The sequence below is a fragment of the Apaloderma vittatum genome, unplaced genomic scaffold (genome assembly GCF_000703405.1).
Source record: "Apaloderma vittatum isolate BGI_N311 unplaced genomic scaffold, ASM70340v1 scaffold17375, whole genome shotgun sequence".
NCBI lineage: Eukaryota > Metazoa > Chordata > Aves > Trogoniformes > Trogonidae > Apaloderma > Apaloderma vittatum.
In genome coordinates, this window is record NW_009717821.1 from 26,697 (window position 1) to 50,262 (window position 23,566).

At 40.9% G+C, this 23,566-nt stretch overlaps 1 protein-coding gene across 2 annotated transcripts in view; it reads left to right on the forward strand.

The window, feature by feature from the left end:
• Positions 1–17,946, forward strand: part of PDE8A (phosphodiesterase 8A) — a 35,688-nt gene extending 17,742 nt beyond the window's left edge. For both annotated transcript variants that reach the window (XM_009870051.1, XM_009870052.1), the window contains 12 exons: positions 78–155; positions 1,084–1,154; positions 1,799–1,963; positions 4,632–4,680; positions 4,919–5,054; positions 7,579–7,777; positions 10,223–10,440; positions 11,281–11,413; positions 15,588–15,599; positions 15,872–16,036; positions 16,946–17,075; positions 17,840–17,946. In XM_009870051.1, coding sequence (XP_009868353.1) covers positions 78–155; positions 1,084–1,154; positions 1,799–1,963; positions 4,632–4,680; positions 4,919–5,054; positions 7,579–7,777; positions 10,223–10,440; positions 11,281–11,413; positions 15,588–15,599; positions 15,872–16,036; positions 16,946–17,075; positions 17,840–17,946 — 1,463 coding nt within the window. The remainder of the gene's footprint in view (positions 1–77; positions 156–1,083; positions 1,155–1,798; positions 1,964–4,631; positions 4,681–4,918; positions 5,055–7,578; positions 7,778–10,222; positions 10,441–11,280; positions 11,414–15,587; positions 15,600–15,871; positions 16,037–16,945; positions 17,076–17,839) is intronic.
• The last annotated feature ends 5,620 nt before the right edge of the window (positions 17,947–23,566 follow it).

The window sequence follows — 23,566 nt, forward strand, 5'->3', positions numbered from 1 at the left end:
TTCTCTGAGCTTCCGTTCCTTTAACACACATCTTAGGTGCAACTTAGTGTCATTGTAAAATATCATTTTCTTCACAGATATTCAGACTTGCAGACACAAAGACAGGAGGAAAGGATCACTAGATGTCAGATCCACAACATCCCGAGGGAGTGATGGTATGTTAAGCAAATAGATTTTTCTGATTTCTAAATATAATCATTTTTGTGTACATACATAGGTATACATACAAATATACGTGAGTATGTATGTGTATCACCCCAAATATGATAGATAAGTCACATATCCGTGGCTGATACTTACATGATTTTGTTAAAGCATACATCATGACAGTCTAGGCAGCATGCACTAGTGACATATGGAAGTAGGTCTGTGGCATCCTCCAGTATAGCAAAAATAGCATTGATTCTTCTTCTTAAGAGCTGCTCAGCACGAAGAGTAACAGAGATGTGTCTGCATTTTATAAGTAGCACAACATTTCTGGATAATTATCCAGAAAAATCCCATCTTGGCCTTTTCTCTACAGAACCAAAATTGCTAACCGATATAAAACATTAGTTTTTCAATTTCCAATGAGTAATAGGCCAGAACCTCTGGTGTTTTAATTTGGCATAGCTATCTTCACTTCAAAGGAGACTCACTGATTTATCTCAGCTTGGAAGCTGACTCATTATGACTTGTGATGTTGCACCAGGCAGCAGAAGTAGATTTATCCTGTAATAAGCTAAGTGCAGTAGTTACCTACCTGTGCTTGCCAGTTTATGCACACACACATCTGTATAGTGCTTTAACTGAGTTTTTAACTGAACATTTTAATTACTTAAAATAGAAAAACATGCCCTGATTTTGCCAGGCTGTTACAGCTGCTTATCCCTAATCAGGGATATCAGTCGTTCCGCAGGGATCTCTTTGCACTTGTGTGTCCCCAGCACAACAAGCATGTGTATGCCTTCTGAAATAGATTGCCTCTAAAGTGCACAGCGGGGTAAGTAGTCCAGAAAATGAATCAAGATTTCTTGGCTGAATCCTCCTGTCGTGCCTTGTCGCTGAGATCGGGATACAGATTCTGCTTTGTTTTCCACACAGGCAGCTCACAAAGGCGGCACTCTTCCATGGCCAGGATACATTCCATGACTATTGAAGCCCCCATCACCAAGGTAATGTCGCTGTCACTGGCTGTTGTCAGTTGTGCTGCTCTGGAACACCAGGGCACGAGACTCCAGCAGAGCATCCAGGCTGAGGAGCAAGGCAGCGCTGGCCTCTGGTGCAACTTCTGCCATTCCACCTGCCCGCTGGTGTTACTCCAAAAAGGCAGATGCTCTGAGCAAAGTGCTCCCAAGCCTGCTTAGCAGAGTCCCCTCCATGTGGTCAACCATTGCGTGACCCTTTTTCCAGGACTTTTGCCTACGTGAAGGAGGGATTAGAGTTCGTCCTTCTTACTTCTATATTTCAAACTGCTTTCTGAAACCATTCAAGGATTTGGCAAAAATCAACCCTTTAATAAATTGAGAGAGGCAAATGGGAGAAGGTTATATTAAATTCGTTCAGAGATATTTTGAGGCTGTGCCTTGAATGGGAAAGTCATTAATAAGACTGCTGTCTTTAGGGCCACAATCTTGTTGCCAGAGTCAGTAGCAAACATCAGTGTTTCATTAACATACCTTTCATTTTGATTTTCCCACATGTGGATTAAAGTTGTAGATCTTGTTTATTTGATGTGAGTTTTCCATAGTAATTGGTGAGTGTCTCTGTTCTTTCTTAAATCACTTCTAAATTCAAAACATGTCTAATGCTAAACTAGGTAATAAACATCATCAATGCTGCACAAGAAAGCAGTCCCATGCCAGTTGCAGAAGCTTTAGACCGTGTTTTGGAGATTTTAAGAACCACTGAATTGTACTCTCCACAACTGGGGACAAAAGATGAGGATCCTCATACAAGTGACCTCGTTGGAGGATTAATGACAGTAAGTACATTCTGCCATGAACAACTATTGGTTAATGTTCCACTGCCTGATTTTCCCAGTTACTCGATCTTTGTCACCTGGCATGTGCTTTACAATGCTCTACAATGCCAGATTTTCAGGGAAAACAGCGTACCTCTTTTTGTGGATTTCCCCCCCCTACATTAACAATGTAGCTCTGAAAATGGGAAGAAAATTCACCAGTCTCCTTCAAGCATTAGTTTTGCTAGAAATGGAAAGGAAAACCAATTCTTTTTTGAAATGTGACTCATTTAAGAAAGGTATAGATAGGAGAGGAAGAAAAAAACGTAGCTAGACACTTGTATTTATTAATTAGGATTAGAGTGACATGTTTGGGGAGGTCAGTGTATAGAAAGAATCAGCAGATTCTTTCTATACAAAAGAATGCAGTGTATATATTTTTGTTGCTATTTCTTGGATTATGTTTATACCCATAGAGACTCAGAGTGCATTGAGCTGGAAACATGAATGTTTATGTATTAAAACACAATTATGCTTCACAGAACTCATAATTTAAATAAATAAGGCAAGGAAAAGACTGAAGAAGGCATGTATTGTGTTTTCATGTTATAAAAAGAGGGATGAGGGCACTGGAAAAAGAAGCGTTTTACCTGAAACTGAACAAAGGGCACCTAGGAAAGCAAGAATTGAACCCAAACCTTCAGAGCCTGGAGTCTCACCCTCCTGATAGGAACTAGGTGAACTCGGATGAATGTTACCTGTGCCTGGAAGATACATGTCCCCAGTAGTGTGGAGGTTGCATATGAAGGCTACCACCTCAGGAAAAAATTTGACAGTGTGTTGGATGCAAAAAGACTTACAACAGGGGAGCTTTTCAAAAATGTCTCTGGGCTATTATCATTCCATCCTGTAACTATCAAGATGCCTTTGCAGTATCTTTCAGCATCTTGGAACAGTTTACACAGATTTTGCTGTTTAAAATACCACTACAAATAGCTAATCAGGAGAAACATACGAGATACTTCAAAAATTCCAGGAGAGGAACTGAATAGTTTGGATAGGATTGAATTTACTAACTTATCAGACAAAATATATTATTACCTTAACTATTTTATATAGGAATACAGGAAGAATATAGGAAGACTATTGATACATATAATCATTAGGGTATTAGAGTGAATATTTAAAAAAAAATACACACAGTCCATAAACTCAGCTGTTTTCCCCTTTTTGTGGATTGTTGATTCTTATATACATTTGTATTCTGACTGTGTTCAGTCCATGGTCCCAGAACATGTAGATAACAATATTGCCAAATACAAAATCCTTGCTAAAAATAGAGCAAACACTATTTTATGGAGCAACAGAAAAGCTGGGAAAATCCATTTCATAGCATGAGGGTATATGGTATAGTACGAGTTTTAAAATTTATCTGAGAGAAAGTTTTCTACCAAAGAGTCTATTGAAAACAGAATCGTGTTTTTCCAGTTTATGTTCAGAAGTTATGTCTGAGTAGGAAACCAAGTAATAGGTTATTGGATTTGAACTCTCAAGCAGCATTCATGATGGGAAGGGCATTTGGAGTTCAAAGATAGATTTCCTAGATACAATTACACCTGCTATTTTGACTTTTAAAAAACCTAATCTTTGATTCTAAATGATAGACAGCATCTGATGTCCTACATATTTGTGTCATAGCAGTGCTACTGAAGAATTGCTGAGCCAGTTGTAGGAGTAACACTCCTTTTCCTTCTAAATCACAGAAATCCAGACTAATTTACTTAAACATGAAAATAAAAATGAGATATAACAATTCTTTTAACTGCAGACATTGCATGTTTAGATGTAGCTGTTCTGTACAGCTGTTCTGCTGTACTTGTGATGCATAACAGTGTTACGCATGGTGCATTCAGAAAGGTTTTTATTTTTAATTGTTTTTTACATCATGGGCTAAACATTAACGTGCAGTAACTAACAGCTGCATGCATCAAAAGAGCAAGCAGGATTTGGGCCACAGCATTTAGAATTCTGAGCTAAAAAATAAATATTAAATACATCATTCTGTTAGTTTTAATCCGTCATCTCAGTTTGTGCATCTGGGCATCATACCAGAATTAAGCCTAGGAGACACTGAATTGGAGAACAAACAAGCATATGTTTTTCTTGCGTAGAAAGGAAACCTTGGAGTAATTTGTTGCTCTGCAATCCCAGCAACAAATCATGAGATTCTTATGCTGCTGAGGTGACCCGCTCTGCCAAGAGCAGGGGTGGAAGGGCAGAAGCATGTCTCCATCCATTCCCTCCCACTACTCACCTTTGCTCGTCGATGACAAGTATGTGGACACACCATGCCTGGTTTGTGGCACACATCTAGGTCCTGTGTGTGTTGTCCAGACAAAGGTGGAGGTAAGGCTGTAATTCCAGATCTCCATCTGCACCTGAGAAGATGAATACAACGTGAACTCAGATAGGTAAACGCTCCCATATCCTGCAGTTTCTCACCCATTATGAACTGTACATAAAGGAGGCAAATCTTAACATTACACATGAGTATGGGAGAGGCAGCTTTGATGAGTGTGACAGGTTGCAGTTAGGCTTCTCTAAAGTCGTTGTGCTACTACTTAGTGTCATCATCTTATAGACCTTTTGTACAATACCCTGCGTTTAACTCTCCACTTTTGTTGAACAGGATGGTTTACGAAGATTATCAGGGAATGAATACATATTGTCAGCGAAACGTAAGTTTTACTTTGGCGATTACTGAGATGTTAAAACACGTTAAAAAATTGAAGAAACAGTGGAAATGTGATCAGATGTTCTTTTTTATAAGCATTGCTTGATTTTATTTATAAGCATTGTTCTGCAGCTTTATAGAAATGAGAGTTGCCAGGCGTTACTGCAGAAAAGGAATCGTGCATTGAGTAAAAGTGTATCTCATGGTTATTAGTAGTGATCTGAAAATCTATTCCTCAACAGAGACTCATCAGGTTGCTGGCAGTTTGATCTCTCCAATCTCCCTCAATGACATACCCCCACAGATAACACAGGCAATGGAAAATGAAGAACACTGGGATTTTGATATCTTTGAACTTGAGGCTGCCACCCATAAAAGGTCAGTAAACTCAAGAGCTCATAAATTGAAGCTGCTGAAAACTGACTTGAAGAGCTGGTTACAGGATGACATTTAATTTCTCTATCTGCACTTTTAAAATGGAATTACTTTTCAAAGTCAAATGTTTGAAATTTTCTCATTGTCATTTCTAGTCATGTATGAACCCATTAATATCTTCTATTTCATCATACGCTATTTCCTGCAGATTCCCAGTGGGTATAAGTGAAGGTTGTATATCTTTGATATGGTATAATAGCAAAACAACAAAATTTTAAAATCCTTCCTTTTCTGTTCTCAATGATAGAAAAGCTCTAGCAATCAGGCTGTTGTCTTGTGGGGATTCATATTCAAATTATGGCCCACTACACACAGAGTCAACATGCTGGTCTTAATTTGATCAGTTGATACAGATCATGTTTATTTTATCTCCATGTAATTGGGTAATTTTTATTCCTAACCAGTTCAAACACAGCTTTTCAGCAGAATTCCCTTTGCCTTTCTCTGAGATTAGAGGAGGGCCTTTATTCTAAAATCTTGGCAGGCTATTTTTTATGTATAAGATTAACTGAACGCTATTTACTGATAAAAAGTAGGGCATACCGATTTCCATCACAGAAGTTTTCAAAAGCAGATCAGTGGTTTTGATAGATTATACTTCATTAGTAGCAAATGCTTCCACTAAGACTGTAAATTGGTCTTTTTTTTCTAAATCCTTGTTTTTATTTTCTGATGCCTATCAAAAGTTCTCCTTTGGCTCTAGCTGCATGTATCATGTTTTGTCTTAGCTTAAAGCTTCTATGAGATACTAATTTGGAGGCTAGATCCTGCATTACATCTATTTAAGATAACATGAAAGATACTCAAAAACAATGTCTAAGAAAGACGTCAGGCATTTAGTTGACATATGTGCATTTCATTTTTAGACCATGGTTTTATAAGCCAAAAAAAGTGGAAAAAAAATCGGGGGATTATTCTTCTTTGAAGCGATTTTATTCTAAGTGAAGAAATTTGCATCGAGTCACCTTAGGTTTTGGTTTTTTGCTTTGCTACATTTCCATTACTAATGAAGTGCTACAGATGCAGTAATGAAAAAAAATCAAAATGTAGTCAATCTGTGTCATTTACAACATTTGATATGCACATTGCAATAACTTAAGAATTAATTATCCCAGCCAACATGATTGAAATCGCCAGATAGGTTTCTCTGTCCTTACTGCTTTGGAGAGACCACAAAGGGACAGAGGAGGTACTTTGTTGTCTGTCTTCTTATTAAAAGTAGTATAATTATGATTATTTCCTGCTGTGTTTAAATAAAAGCAATTCATTTATTAAGAGAACTCAAGTGATCTTCAGTGAAGCACAAGAATATGTTATTAGTATTGTCTTCAGGTCCAAGCAGACATACGGTAGTAAAGCCAAGATAAATCATTAAATCTAAGCTTTAGCGCATTACAGCTCACTGACATAAAGCTGGAGAGACCTTTGTCTGACAGTGCTACATGGGGGGGAATGAAGGGGCTTTGACATTTTTAGGTTATGATTCTAGTATATGACACAGTATTGTTGAGTGGTTTTACCCAAATATGTACATCCAACTTTAAATGACCTCAGCAGCTCTCGATGACCTCATCTCATTTGGGTGCAACTAAAAATCAGCGTGCTTGATGCATGTGGGATCAAGCAGCAAAGTGTGATGCCAAAATAAGTGTTTAAGATCTATTTTTAAGAATCCACATTTGAAAGTATTTACCATTATACCTGTTCTTCTTAAGCAAAAAAATGTATTAGGCAGGAAAACTGTAATATTAACTGTTGTTCTGATCTGCATTCACCTGCCAGTCATACAGCTTTAAATTGTGCAGTTTGTTCTGGTTGAAGCAAGAGTACTGGAATTCTGTGATACTGGCTATTTTTGGAGGCAGGTCTCTGACTGGTCTAGCCTGAAGGTTTGTCTGGCTCTTACAGTCTTCTAGAAGTTGCATGCCCCGGCCTGGGCATTTGCTTCCAGAATACTCCCCCATCCCTCATCCTCTATCGCATGCAAAGTCAATGAGCAACGGAAACATGCAAGATTGGGCATCAAAGAAATGGAGCAGATCTGCAGTGCAGAAAGACTAGCGATTGCAGCATTGTATAGTGTAGATACACTTAATCTAACTGTAAACATGCTAGTTTAGGAATCTGCAGCAGCAAGATTACCTCCATCCTCTCATGTGCAGAGTTTAATACTTGCTAATTTATCTGGTTTTTGACTGCAGTCTGCATTTACCCAGCAAAGATTCCCCAAGCCCCAAAATACTGCTACATCTAGTATAGCAGCAGTACAGAGCCTTGTTAATATTCCTGGAAGTGTCAGGTACTGGCATGATTCTGAGAGTGTGCATGTGGTGGGTAGGCAGAACATTTCTGCAGGTCTGGATTGTAATTCTGTAACAAGTCCTTACACCTAATCTGACGCATCACTAGTTAAAAATGCTGTGGAGATTCATACTTTGATAATCTTCGTGTTTATTTTTCCCCACAGGCCTTTGGTTTATCTGGGTCTCAAAATATTTGCTCGCTTTGGAATCTGTGAATTCCTAAACTGTTCAGAATCAACTCTGAGGTCATGGTTACAAGTTATGGAAGCTAACTACCATTCCTCCAACTCCTACCACAATTCTACTCACTCAGCAGATGTACTACATGCCACTGCTTATTTCTTGTCTAAAGAAAGAGTAAAGGTGAGTCTATATTTATAAGGAACAGTGTAGATAGGAAGTACAGGTGCGTTCAGAGGAAGATCTCTCAAAAAAAGATGCCAAGAGCCAAATGTCTACCTAATGCTAACCAGTTTGATAAATGTGAGGTCAAAGAATTGAGCTGCTTTATATGAGTTCTAACAGTGTATGTGGAAGGATAGGTACTAATATTACAGGATTTGAGCTATTCCTGATGAGAGAATAAGAAAACCTCCTTTCAAAAGAAAACTTCTTCATAGAGTCAAACTTTCTCAGAGAGATGGGCAAATGATACAATTTTTTTTTTGTGACGGTACACGCCAAATACAGATTTAGTGTAATAAATAGCCACCTCTTACATCTTGTGATTGTCATTTTGCGGAAGAGTCCCAGGTTAGTATAGGCCACAAAATAGGTGTAGTGCTTCCAAAGCTGTATCACCCATTGGACAAGATGCCCTGAGGCTTCAAGAGACTACATTGGAGGAGAGTACTGAAAAAGATTACCTGTCCAAGTTCCTTGTACTATAACACCCGCTGGCATATTAGAGCCACTGACAACCAGAATAAATCAGAGCAACCTTTGTTCTCACATACCCAGAGGGCAGACTGGAGAAGGGGAATTAAAACAGTGCTTGCATGTGTGTGCAGTGGAGTAGCGGTACATATTTCCAAGTTGCATTTTTGGATAGAAATTCCTACCCTGAACTGGCCTGCCTAAGGATAGTGCTAGGGATGGGCACCTGGCTGAGACGTTTGTGACCATAAACAAGCTTCTGACAGCTCATTAAAACTGTAGTAAGTCCCTTAACCTGGAGCAGCAGCTCATTAGTGTGTTCTCCAGAGGCTGACTTGCAAATACTATATGCCAAGTGGGAAAAGAACTTCACTGGATATTTTCAATCTCTGATTTGCCAGAGTTTTAGCTGGTCTTCTGAAGAATGTCTGTGAAAAATAGGCAAGATCTGGACTCATTTCAATGCCACAGAAGCATGACTGACTCCTCCTTTTCCAGAATGTTATTTCCATTCCTCTGTAGGCACAGGAAGAGAAAAAAATGTTGCAGGAGCAGGAGGAGCAAAATCAAACGTCAAAATTCTTTATCTTTTCAAAGTTAGAGCCCAACTGCTTTTGTGTTGTCCAGAGTTCAGCTTAACCTAAGTATGGAAGACCAGATTCTGCCACTCAAATTCACATTGAGATTTTTTTCAGTGAATTGAACTCAGGTCTTGCCCGGGAAAAATCTCTGGCTCCCAAATTGAAGCAGTATTCTCAGAATTATTTCTACTTCTGTGCCACAGGAGTGAAGATGAAAAAGTTAGAATCCTTGACCTGAAGTTGCAGGTAAAGGTGCTGTAGATCTCTGGAAAATTTATGTCAGACTCAGGAAATAAGCATCAGATACACTGCTGTGGTCCTACAGGTCAAGTATTCTCCAGTTGCTGGCCACTTCCCATCTGCACAGGTCTTTCCCAGCCAGACTGAGCACTGGTCAGTGTGTACTTCTGAGGAAAATCTCTTTCTGCTAACTTCATACCACAAAAATGAGCAGCAGCTGAAAGAAAGAAGGAAGAAGCTAACACACAGTAGATAGTCTTTTAGACAATACTAACTATGAACTTAGAGTAGAAATAATTCTTTGCTTGTTCTTGTTCTCCACAAGACCCTCTTGACAGTCCAAAAAGAATAATATCCTAGCTCCACCAAAGTCAAGTCACTGCATTAATTTCAGCAGGTGTAAGGTAGGGTAGTGTAAAACCTTAAAAGTAAAATAATTTTTAATTTAATAGGGTAGATATAATTAGACATAAAACAATGACTAATGCAAGTAGGCATGAAGCATGGAGTGCAGCACACCAAGAGAATCAGAATCTGATACAGGAAGTATAGAACAATGTGTCATGTAATTTTTCCATAGATGGAAACCATCAAGTATTCTTCACAGAATTTGTATTAGCTGTAGCCCCAGGACGCTGTTATTATAGCACTGGATATATGGGAAACATTTCTTACAAATTGTAAACCTAGCCAGCAAGAAAGTGGAATGTGATTAGGACACATTAAGTTTCCGCAAGAAATCAAGGGGTCTGGTGAAAATATAATAATTTTTGGCAGTAATGGTCCTTTTTCTAAGCCAAATACCCTAACTCCAAATAAAGGTGGTTTCTGTGTTGTTAGAAAACACAAAGTAATTTATCATTTTGCATTTCTTTAATTTGATGTGCTTTGTCAAAGGTGTGGCTAAAGCAAAGTTCAAGAGGCACAAAATCGCAAAAAAAAGTCATGCAGTGTTCAATGAAGCTTATAATGAATTTTCCATTGCTCTATCTGACCCCTACTGATCTGCAGAGTTCTGGCTTTTATTCCTCAGTAACTTGGCTTAATCTTATGGACAGAGTAGGTTTTCTAATAACTCTGCCAGGAAAACTAAGCATCCTTCTATTTTCAGCAAACTTTGGATCCGATTGATGAGGTTGCCGCACTCATTGCTGCCACAGTCCATGACGTGGATCACCCAGGAAGAACAAATTCTTTCCTGTGCAATGCTGGCAGTGAGCTAGCAATTCTCTACAATGACACCGCAGTTCTGGAGAGCCATCATGCTGCCCTGGCTTTCCAGCTCACCACCCGGGATGACAAATGCAATATATTTAAGAACATGGAGAGGTAAGCTTAGACCCCAGGATTGTTGTCTGGTCACTAACGTCTCTCACTTTCTTCTGTGTAATGTAAGATAAAGCAAACAAGCATCCTAGAGGAGAGCAGTGCCTTGTGGATAAATGTCCGTAGCCCTTCTGAAAGTTTGTTTCTAAAACAGTAGAGTCCTTCTGCCTCTCCTGCACAGACTTAAGAGTAATCCCATGGTTTCAGTTCCTCCTATGAGTAAGAAGGTGGATCCTATCTAAGAAACTAAGTGTAAATCCTAACATTAGCAAGTCTGAAAGAATCCTTTCATATCACTGGACACAGAGGACAAGCTGAGCGAATAGATATTTGCTGGGTGTAAAAAGGATAGAAACAGTCACAGATAATCAGTCAGAGATTAAATACCTTGTTGCAATGGAGATAATAGAGAAGGACCTGTTCTTCTTCCAGCTCTAGAAAGGCATTTAGGGTGAGGGTGTGACAATTGCCTTGGCTCTACCAAGATACAACAGTATCTTTCAGTATTGCTGAAACATGAGCCATTGCTAAGTGTCTGTGCTAAAAGCCATGGGAACACGCTGGTGTGGTGTGTCCTGGCAGCCCTCCGGAGCCGCTGGTGCCTCTGCTTGTGCCCAGCTCTTGCACTGTTTCTCCTATAGATCCAGTGGTGCCTCTAGCACATGTCTCTGCACACCAAAGGGTACTTCATCCATGCAGCTGCCCAAGCCTTTATTATTGTTGTTTCTTCCTCCAGCACCTCTCTTCAGTGGAAATGCTCTGTAGCATTTTTGTTAGATTTGTTTTAGCAAGCAGCCATTTGTGAACCAGGCAGCATTCTTAACTGTTTGCTTCTTTATACAGGAATGAGTATCGAACCCTTCGCCAAGCCATTATTGACATGGTCTTAGCAACAGAAATGACAAAGCACTTTGAGCATGTCAACAAGTTTGTCAACAGCATTAACAAACCCTTGGCAGCGCTAGAAGAAAATGGGGTAAGCAACACTGCAAGTGCTCCTTAAAATGACTGGACAGGGACACGGAACCCTTGGCAGTAGCAAATCCCCACATGGTATTCTGAGAAAGTTCATCAGAAATGTGGAGAAAGAGAGACTAGAAATGTGTCTTTCACCTCTGAGTTTGAATGCCATTCTGTTTAACATGGCCATCGTACATTTTGAGGGTGACTGAGACTCACAGAATCATAGAATAGAATCATGGAATATGTTGGATTGGAAGGAGCCTTTAAAGCTCATCTAGTCCAACACCCCTGCAGTGAGCAGGTACATCTTTAGTTCAGGTTGCTCAGAGCCCCATCAAGCCTGACCTGGAATCTCTCCAGGGATGGGGACTCACTTAAATCCTATTAATATTGCAATGCTATGATGTTGTACCAGGGATGAGAACCTTGGACTATATTTTCCTGTTAAAAATGCCATTTTGATGAACCCAGTCATTCCCATGGAGAGAGTGCTAGTGGCAAGACTTGGTGTTGTTGGCCATTTCTGCAAAACAGCCAAGATTTGCCTCCAAACAGAAGCGCTTTGCTCCCTGACTCATAATGGGAACTGCTGGTGGAGCAGCGTAAGGGTGGGTGGCTGACTGCCATAGGGAGCATTCTCTGGAAATGAGGGCCCTCAGCCTTCAGTGCACCATTCACGGCAATTTTGTCTACGTTCTTGAAAAAAAATTAATTTAATCAATTAATCAGAGCAGGATTATGAGAAATAAAACCAAATCCTAAAAACACCTTCCCCCCACCCCTGCCTTCTTCCCAAGTTCAGCTTGGCTCCCCATTTCTCTACCTCCTCCTCCTCAGCAGCACAGGGGCACAGGGAGTAGGGGTTGCAGTCAGTTCATCACACATTGTCTCTGCCACTCCCTCCTCAACACACTCTTCTTCAGTGTGGGGCTGCACCCACAGGAGACAATCCTCCACCAACTTGCCCAGCATGAATCCTTCCCATGGGCTGCAGTTCTTCATGAACTGCTCCAGAATGGCTCCCTTCCGAAGGGTACAGTCCTTCAGGAACAGATTGCTCAAGCACAGGCTTCCCTTGGAGCCATGGCCTTCTTTGGGTGCAGCCACCTGCTCTGGCATGGGGTCCTCCATGGGCTGCAGGTGGGCATCTGCTCCACCATTAACCTCCATGGGCTGCAGGAGGACAGTCTGCTGTCTCCCCGTAGGCTGCAGTAGAATCTCTGCTCCACTGCGCCTCTCCTCCTTCTTCTTCACTGACCTTGGTGTCTGCATCGTTGTTTCTCTCACATCCCACTGCTCTCTCCACTGCAGGTTTTCTAGCAGTTTCTTCTTTTTCCTTCTTAAATATGTTAACACAGAAATGCTACCACTGTTGCTCACTGGCTTGGCCTTGGCCAGAGGCGGGGGCGCCTTGGAGCGGAGGAAGCTTCTAGCAGCTTCTCGCTGGAGCCACCCTTGTAGGCCCTCTCCTGCTACCAAACCCCCTCCACACAAACCCAATACAGTACGATATAGACATGATCAATAGCCATCTGGAACCCCGTGGACACAGAGAAATTGCCTGTTAAGAACTCATTCTGAAAAACCACACCAGTTTCAATAACAACTTCAACCAGCAGTTTCGTTGCCAGTAAGAGCAGTGTATAATTTTGCTGGAATGCTGTTTTGCAAAGAAGAGATTTTCAGAAATGATTATAATAAAGTTTGCATCGGAGGCAATGTCATGTAGGAGCTGTAATGTTTTTCTGTGTTTTCTTACCATGTTTTTTAGAAAACCACTGTTGTGTTTACTGGAGGAGGGCAGTCTCTTTATTATCTGAAGGTGGGAGAGGAACAGGTCTTTTTCCTTCGCTCACGAGGAGCAGACTGGAGCTTAATTGGAGGACAGTACCTTTGTCCACAGGAGTGTTTGCTAGAATTAGCTTTGTTCTTGGCACCTAGCCATGCTAATGAGAGCTATGTGAATGTGAAGCCAAAGTCCCAGTAGGATGCTGGTTTTACTGACTGAACTAGGAGAAAGGCTGCCAAGTCCTCAGCTGGACAGCCTCTCTGGGTGAGCATAGCAGTATTCAGCATAGGATGGGGAGAGACGTGGAGGAGAACAAGGGAGCTGCTCCTGCTGCTGGTTTTAGGGCACCGTGACGGCTGACCTTGTGGAGCGCATAACTCTCCAGGGCTCCTGGTCCTGCTGGAGGGCTCTGTACTGTCCTGGCTCGGTGCACAGAGCTTCTTCCCAGCCCCAAGAATTGGGATGCAGCAGCTTGTAGAGAAGCAGCATCCATTCAAAGAGTCAAACTCCTCTCTTGATATGGAGAGCTGAATAGCTATTGCTGTTGAAGAACAGGGCTTGCATCTGTACAATCAGACAGTAAAAACAAATAGAATGACATAACAGAAATCAAACAAAAGTTTAATTCTGCCCTTGAGCCCTAGGGCTGTAGACCTGCAAGGCATTTGCATTTCACAGCAAATTCTGCCCAAGGATGGTAAGAAAGACAAAGGCTAAATATTTTTTGTAGAAAACAAGAAGCAAAATGTTTCCCTTCGTTTGGTTGAGAGTTTCTCAGTTCAATATTAAAAGGCCTGTAATGTGTGAGTGGGCAAACAGAATCGTTTGCTGTGCTTGTTACTAGCAGAACGACTCTGGCAGATCCTCTTTCAAGTCTGGTTGTATATCTGATTGCAGCGGCAGCGTGTGTTTCCTGGCCTGGTTTCCAGTCACGGTGGTGACTCAGTGTAGTGTTTGCAGGCTGAGCTGCCAACCATGTGTTCCAAATGGGACAGTTCCACTTTTTTTTTTTTTAATTTATTGTTTTTATACATATTTGTTCAAAGAGCCATGCTGAGAAGCTGCTCTGTTCGTTTCCTTTCTTCTTTTGTTTCATAAACTGAAAAAATCCTTTGCAGCTCCAGCATCCTTTATCCTCCCACTTCCCTTCATGATGTCACCTAAGCCTATGACAGGAAGCCAACATCTGACATGCAGAGACACCTCTGCACTCTGAGCAGGATGCTGGGACTAAGCACAGTTAGCACATTTTATTCCCAAGACGTCCGCATCCAGCAAGTAGAACTGTGCCCTTGATTTTGCCATGTATTTGGAGATGTATGCACCTCAGTTTGTTTCCTCTGTATCTTCCCTTGCACATTATCTAAAAATAAGTGAAAAGGATTGGTTCAGGAGTCTCATTTTGGTGAGAACTGTGGAGGTGGTGTTTCTGAGCCAGTATGCTACCAAATAATAATTTTTTTATTATTGTCAATTTCTTCCTTTAGGAAAAACTTTCTTCCCCACAAGAACTTTCTTATGAAAAATTAATCCTAATAAAAGGCCAGAATGTTTCTGCTGCTTTGTATCTCCCCCTTCATACAAAATACTGCAGGAACTAGTGGCACATTATTATTATTGTTACTGTTATTTCTCCACTGGTCTGACTATAGCCTAAGAACTTGTTAGGTGCCAGAGATGTCTAGTACTCTCCTTGCTTCAAAGAGTTTCTATTCTGGGTACATGATGCTATGAATTTCTGTACCTACCCATCCTGAAGGAGTCAAGTAATAACGTTGTACTTCTAGGTAATTTTTTAAGATATTTTAATGCTGAATCTTTGTTCTTTGGAAACTTACTGCACCGGAGCTCCACAGAAAATAGCTTCTAATCTGGAACATCAGAGCCTTTACTTATATTAGCTGTATACTGGCTCCAAATATAGAGCGCCTTTGATGCGCTTATGCGTGCAGCCTGGGAACCAAATATAAGCTGTGTGTGGGCTGAAAACTTTCCTAGGCTTACAGAGGAAAGATGAGGTTGTTCGGAAGCGTGTTTCTAATATATTGCTTTAATACTGGTAAATTCTCAGAAAGCAAAAGTCCTAGTCAGGTCAGAGACTGATGGGCTAACATGGGTCCAGTGGAAGGGATGAAGAGCATGCCTGGGAAGCAATGTGGGCTCTGACTCTCCTAATAGTAGCAGTGCTGTCAGAATGATTGATGCTCCTGCTGATGAGGCTTGCGTGCAGAGGGTGGCCATGCATCTTGGGTCAGTCTGTTTTGTTAAATCAGCTATTCTATTCTGAATGTGAGAGTCCATTAATCCTTGGATTTCAGCAGAGAATTACATTTTTCTGCCTACACAGTGCTTATTGTTATGTGTGTAGTGATGAATGGATCCTCCCCACACTTTTGAGGAGGCAGATAAGGTGTAGAGGGATTAGATGACTTGCCCAAAGATGCCCAAGAGATCTGTCACAAAGATGGTGACTGAATCCAGAAACTCGAGTTCAGTAGTAGTTCAGAGCCGTGGCTCACATTCATAATGCCCCTATAAATTCAGTTGCACATCAAATATGCTAGCCAGTAGCATGACTGATCCCTGTAAGATCTGCTGAAAGCGTTTTCAAGGCATAAAGCTTTTGAATTAAGTGCACAGAGACCTTGCTAATGGATTGTTTTTAATTCTTAAATGTTACAGAATAATGGTGATGGAGAGTCAATCAAAACTGTTCTCACGTCTCCCGAAAACCGTATCCTTATCAAACGGATGTTGATAAAGTGTGCTGATATTTCCAATCCATGCAGACCCATGGAACAGTGTATAGAATGGGCTGGACGCATCTCTGAGGAGTACTTTGCACAGGTAAAGCAGCTAAAATATGCTTCTGAAATTCCAGGTGAGCATCTCTCTAAAAAAGAAGAGAAGGGTGCCAGTGTCCCTAAATATCTAAGACTGCGTTACACAATGTGAAAAATAACAACTTAATTCTATTTTAAATGATGGGATATTATGCATGTCAATAGAAGACTAGATGCCTTCAGACAGAGGAAAATTGATGCCTTCTACAGTGCAATTTTTGAAAAATTTAAGCTTTCAAGTTTGTCAGTTTGGAGCTTGGCTTTTTGAGTTTTGCCTGCAATTGCATTCCCACCACAAGAGGCAGAGGAAGGTGCCTTCTGTGTGTGCCACAAGAACAGGATCATCAGGTCCTATTGTTGGCTTGGGAACAGCACTCACTCCAAGAAATGCTGTAAGACCTTAGCACGCTGTGCTGAAGAAAGGTTTTAGGAAGATGGGGAAGAGGAGAGAGCAGAGTCGTTATTATAGACCATAGGCCAAATATGGCAGTCGGGACTTGGTACCTTAATGGGGAGGGGAAAGAAGATAAAAAAGGTATTTTGCCATCTCTGAGTTGTACAGATTGTCACTTCTATTAGAGACTGAAAATGGTTGAGTGTCTTTAGCTTCAAAGCAGTCATAACTTAATCAACAATGTGTGAAGTTACTTAGGGTCAGCTTTATGTGTAGACATAGGCAGAAGGTAAATTTATCACTTTGTGGGAAACACTGGAAGTCACTATTTGTCTGCTGTTTCACTGAAACCTCGACAACGAGGTGCTCAAGATTAAATTGCTGATATTTCAGATTCATCCAGGTTCCCCTGTTTATTTAGCAGTTGGTGTTCTAGTCAGTGCCAAAGAATCTGCTGCTAAAAGAAGCCCATTAACAGAATGTGTCTTAGATGAATAATCACAAGAGTGTTTTTTGCAGACAGATGAAGAAAAGAGGCAAGGTTTACCTGTTGTGATGCCAGTTTTTGACAGAAATACTTGCAGCATCCCCAAATCCCAAATATCGTTCATTGATTACTTCATAACTGATATGTTTGATGCCTGGGATGGTAAGCAAAACTCTGCTATATTTCCTGATGCTAACTATTTTGTGACATTTGAAACTACTGTGATATAAAGTTGCTTTCTTACGGCACCTTGAGAAAGGGGGAGAAAAGGGAAGATTTCTGCAGTTCGAGTAAGCTTAATAACTTGATTGGTGTGTAGAAGTATTTTTGATACTGCTACAAGCTATTCTCGTGGCTTCTATTTAATATATTAGATTCAGGCAACGTTTAACTTTCTTCATTTTAAACTTGCTTCTCTCTAAATGGAGAACAGAACATATTCTCCCTGATAGCACTTCGGGCACAATCATTTTGTCCATGTTAATATCAGTTATTCTTCCAGACAGATTTCTACTGTCTAAAAACTGCTTGGGGAAGCAGCTCTCTCCCTCCAAGTGCTGCCTCTGTGGTAGAATTGGTCAGAAATGTGACTCTACTGAATGCCCAATCATGACATGTGACAGAGATTTGATGAAGCTGGGTACTTACAAGCATAATTAGCTATGCCCCTCCTGGAAAACTGGGTCCCTTTGCTGGGACTTGCCGTACCAGTATTAAGTACGCTTAGAGAACTGTTCTCTGTGGCCTGAGTGATGTGTGAGTGATGAGAGCTACACAGCCAAAACCGTATCAAGTATCCATACGACAGATTTAAGCTTTCCTACTTAACACAGTTGCCCAGACATTTCAGGTGATATTTAAACACACAGAATCATGTGACTGCTTCACTTCTGCAAACTAAATACACTTTGCCCTTTCTTCCCTAGCATTTGCAGACCTGCCAAATTTGATGCAGCATCTGGATAATAACTTTAAATACTGGAAAGGACTAGATGAAAGGAAGCTGCGGAGCCTTCGACCACCACCAGAATAGCAATTAGGCCATGGTGTGTAATTTACTAACCAGATGCATATTTATTCAACCTCACTTTTATCCATGTGATTTGAGATTTCTTTTGGTCTCTTCAGTATTACAGTAAGGCTAGCCCATGTGCATGGGAACTTACAAATTCAAGAGAATGAGGTCAGCAGTTGACTTCCACAAACTGCCACATGTGGACTCCAATGAAATAAGCCCACCAAGTGGAATTACACTGGATTGCTGCAGTACTTGTACTGAAGAGGGTTTATTAGTGAACATATTTTTGCAATATCTTCATACCAGTACGTGAAGCTGGAAGACCTTGAAGAATCCTCCAGAAAGGACATTCACTAGAAGATTTTGCTTAAATCCTCAATCCTGCAAGTGAAAAAGAAATATCTACTAAAGGAGACTCACAGCTTTTATGAGAAAGCTACATGCTTTTTATAAGCACTTAAGACAGTTACATAGAACAATCAGACGTTTAAAATGCAACTCTGTAAGAAGGAATTTTTGATCTATGAAAAATAGATGTACTCTATTTTTTCACATCACAGAAGGTGCAATCATTCACTTCTGAGCACTACTGAAAGTGAGTTCTCTAAGAAATTTAGTAGCAAATGTAAAAAATAACACAAGAATTTTTGAGGTCGATCGTTAGCATCTATGATTAAAATGATACGTTTTATTTATTTTGTTAGATGTTCCATATTTTCTATGAATTTATAAATACTTAAAAGCCAAAGCCAACTTTAGATGCATTACAAATTTACATGATTCATACTCATTAATATACATTTAATTGATGTACAGACCTTTTATTTTCATAATGCAAATACAAAATACTATACAATGATACATTTTTATTGCACTGTAAGGATAGATGTGTATGTTTAAATATTGTCTGATTTATGTTAATTAAAATAAGTTTTATTGAAAAGGTCTCACTTGAGAGTAGTAGAATAAACAAGAAATGTATACTGTCTGAGCACCAGAACTGCAGTAGTTCTCCCACAAACCAGTGACGACCACCTGATCTTCCCTTGGCTACAATAATAATAATAATGTTGGAACTTTTTGTTTTCTTCCATGAAATCTTATGACTGAATTCCCTGTCAAAGTCTGCCTTATTTTATATAGTATTTCTACAAAGCATTCCACAGCATATATGAAGAGGTGATACTAAACATCTAACGAATTTCAACATTTTATAGCCTATGTATTTTCCTCTGCCATGAAAGAAACAGAACTTAAAATCACCAATGAAAACCTTTACCTTAAGTTTGTAAAGGCCGTGTACCTTCACAATTTGAATGAAACCTTCATAGCAAACACCAGAAAATAATAAAATGTATATTTTAAGAAGTGTCAAAGTCCCAGCCATTTCATTTGAAACGTATATTTACTTTGTAGTTTACAGGCTTAACAGGTACAAGAGATTCTTTTAAAATTAACTAAGATACTTGCAGTCTGGGGAAGGAAGAGTGGTGGCCTAGTGGTGATGAAAGGGCTGTCAAGCCCCCGTGGTTGTGGCCTGCCCTTGGCAAGCCCAGTCAAACCCTTGTGTGCCCTTGGACAAGTCTCTTCACAGCTAAAAGCAGTGCCACGCTCTATTGCACTCAAGGACTAGAAGAGTATCCTGTCAGCCTTCCTGGTAGGCAGAAAGGCACTGGAAGAATTGCTGACTGGTGTCAGCACAGAGGCAAGTGACTTTAAAGACATTTTGAACCATTCCTGAAGAAGCATAAGCCGGGGAGAGGTGGATAATGGAGCAGTTCAGGGACTGCAGCAGTAGGAGCCTTAAAGCAGGTAAGGAAGGAACAGGTGCCCTCTCCAGGTGGTAGCTATTTCTGTGTTTCTCCTTCATCTCCAAGCTGAGGAGACCCAGGGGCCACCACCTTTTGTAGCTCACTGCTGTCTATGTTTGAGTCATGCCTTTCTGCCAGTGCTGCCCTTACCCTGCTTGTGTGCTCTCCCTTCAGGTTATATGCTGTTGGGGCAGGGAATTCCCTTTCGTCATTTCCTTTAGTCCATTAATTCGTCTATTGCCAGAGCCGTTGGGGCTCAGATCCTGCCTAGAAGCCCCCAGACCACGCCGCTGTCTCACTGACAATAGTAGGAGAGAGGGCATGGGGTCCTTGTTGATCTTCCAGGGGTTCTACAACCCATGTTGAAGGAGCAGATACATTGTAATTGAAGGCTAAAAAACCCCAAGCATCAGTTTTCAAAGGGAACATGCCAGGAGAAGGAGAGTTGGCTGCCAGATACCTTGTTTTCCTGGCAATATTCGGTTGTGTTTCCCTATGCATGCACCTATTGCAGTCAGCTGTAATTTGCCACCTGGCGTTAGTCTCTTCTACTGCATGTAGGCTCCTGTGCTTCTCAAGGAAAAGCTACTCTGGCTCCATTAAAGGGAAGCTGCATCACACGGTCAATATCTTCTTCACTTCTCTGCTGTAATGAGGATGGGGGGGGAAAGTAAGAGCATGTGGGGCCAGAGAATATCTGCAGGAAGAGGGGAAAAAAGTTCTTTGCAAGCATAGTTGATATTCTGGTTTATATTAATGAATGGTAGAAGCAGTTAATTTAATCTGCTATAAAAACGCCTGATGCATTGTCACTGAAAAGTTGTGATCGATGTGATTAATGCCCTGAAATTCACACTGCATCTTTAATGCCATTACTTGGGAGTGTAGGGCTGTGCTAATCAATCCTCTCTGTCAGCCAGATTTATGTCCATATCGCTGTGCAATAATTTCACTTAACATAAAACACTGATTTGCAACCACTAAACGCAGCTCTCTTCATTCTGTTGTCTGTCTAAATTTTGCTGTTGCCAGGGACAGATTATTAAAATCTGGAACCACTATGCCTGATCCTCACCTGTGATTCTCTTCCCGCTGAGCTTCCCTCTACAAGCTACATCTTCTCATTTGTTCTTGCTTTAATGCTAATAAAAAATTAAGTTCCAATAGAGGAGAGGTCCTTTATGCATCTCCAGGGTTTAATCTCAAAGCTTTGTGTTTTGAAACAGTAAGTTTCAGCAATTCAGTATTAAATGACCCATTTAGAATGACTGGCTCTATTTTCCATGCTGCATGTTTTCAGTCAGGTAATAGAGCTGCTAAACTTGGGTATCACTTTAGTTGCTTCCAGGTGAGTTTGAACTATTATGATCTGGTAAAAAAAATGTTAGCTCCTCAGCCAATTGCCCTAGATTAATACCTCGATCCCTTCAAGGGATGCATATAAAATTCTGAATTGCTTATTCTTATGAAAGGAGAGATCAGACAGGTGTTGTGCACAACTACCTTGTCAGAGGCCTGAAGGGAGGTTTCATACTACGATTTTCCCCATATCTATGTATAAATTAAAAATCACCTTAATTAGAATGAACACCCTGGGGTTTGTGGCAGTGCTTTTTGCTAGAGACATCATTGATATGACTTAAGAAAATGTATTGTGAAAGTGAAGGAATGGAAACAATGGCAAAGCCTACATAAAGAGAAGAAAGGATAATAAATATCTATTAATCCCTTACAGGATGCAAAGAAACAGCACAGGGAAGCTGTAGTCAGTTCTGCCCAGAACTGACCAGAAGGGTTTGAGTCATGACTCTGCATGGAGCACTTTGAAATGAAGTCTCAGAGCTATTCCCAGGCTTCAAAACAAATAATCTCTCTGCTGACGTGTGACATCATGCCTCCAAGGTACAGTGGTCCCAGGGGTGCTCATTAAATGATAACAGGATGCACTGCATTTCATCCTGACATGATGTTTGGATGCAGAAAATGAGCTTTTAAATTACTGCCATGTCCCTGTGCAGCCTGTACTGCTGGTTCAGAACAAAGGGGATGCCCAGGTTCTTCAGCTGTTTTTTTTGTTCTGCTGAAGCTACGGCTCTGCGGGCACAGGACTTCTGTGTTGTGACTTCTGTGTTGTAACTGCTTTCTCTCGGTGCCTGCTTTGAATGTTACTAGGGCAAAGTGTCTCATATTTTCCCTTTTTTCCCTTGAACATCTTTAAGAATCTCCTCCCACACTTTCCACGCAAACCTTCTCAAGCTTAGCTTTGCAAACCCTGTGAAGCTGTGTGTTAGCATCCTTGTTCATAAGCAAGGCAACGGAGTTGGAGAAGGCCAGAGGACCCAGAGCCACTAAGCAAAATGGGTTTGAGGCTTCCAGACACCTGTGAAGTCCTCGACCTTCAAAGTCCTGACTGTGGTTTAACAGTAAGTCTTTTTCAGGCCAGGAAACCCTTCTGGTCATCTGATGTTCCGCTTTTTCCCTCTCAGCTTCTCTGTCTTCCATTTTTCTTCTGATCCCATTTTCTAGGAGCCCTTCCCTTAACTTCCGTGGGCTGTGGATCTCACTCAAACATGCAGCCCTAATGCTGGGACTAAACCCTGCCTTTCAGAGTGACTCTTGCTGCTTGAAACAACTTTTACCACAAGGAAATCTTCTTTTTGTGATTCATGGTAAAGTGAGCCTGGCAGTGCCTGTAAGTGGCTGAAAGCCTTACACCGGTATCCACAGGCAGGAGAATACAAATACAGTCAACCTAAACAGCTTGTGAGGACGGCATTGCTACTGTGTGCAATGCGATACGTGTGCAAGGTCTTTTGTATTGTCCTCCCACATGCAAATTGAAGTTCAGGAGTGTTTGCAGGCACCTCTGCCTTTGAGGTTATGTTACCAAATACAAGCAGCCATGGACGCTTGTTGAAATTTGAATCTCTCTTTTCTTGGTTTACTTGCTCCCCCCCTCGAGTGCCAAGAGTCATTGCTAGAGCTAAAACTAATCCTAGTTCAACCCACGGTAATTAACAGAAGTTACTTCATCCTTTAATCACAGACATTTCTCTTGAGGTAGTGAAATAGCACAGCAACGCACATGGTTTTAGAGAGGAAGTGAAAAAAGTGATTTCCCGGTTTTCAAATGAAAGGAATTTATCCAATCTGTAATTATTCAAATGAGAAGTTGGTCGTGTCTGTCTTTAATATTGCAAAGTGGTATTTGATGTAAATCCTTGCCCAGAGTTCATTACATTAGCTCTTAGCTCAACCTGAGCATGCTGAGCGCCAAGTTCAGCGTGTAGCATGTTTTATAACCAAGTAGAATGACGTCAGCCTAGTGACCCTGCAGCTCCCTAGTTCCTTGGGAGGACGTATGGCTTTGTCTTCAGCCTAAAGGTGAAATGGAATATGTTTGATGAGATTCCTTTGGTACAGTGTGGAATGTGTGAGGAATATTACTTTGCACCTCCAGCAAGAACTGTCCCTTTTTGCTTTAAAAAAGGAAATAATATTAGCTTGTAATATTTCTCTGCAGAAAATGAAATTTTTCCTTTACAGATCGCTAAGTGCTTTACAAGAAGACCCACAGAGCCCTTTCGCAGGTGGGTAAAACAAGTCGCAGGGAAGCACAGTGGCTTGTTGGTGTCCACCCCATGTCAAACCCTGGCCTAGTCCTGGGGGCTGCCAGGCTGCTGCTGAGGGCTCTGGGTTGAACCACGATGACTTTTTTAAAATGTAGGCAGAGAGATTTAGAAAGCAGGTGCTTATGCAACATTTTGTCACTGCTGCTTTACAGAGCTACTGGTCAGAGTTCCTGCAAAGCCAGAAATCCCTCC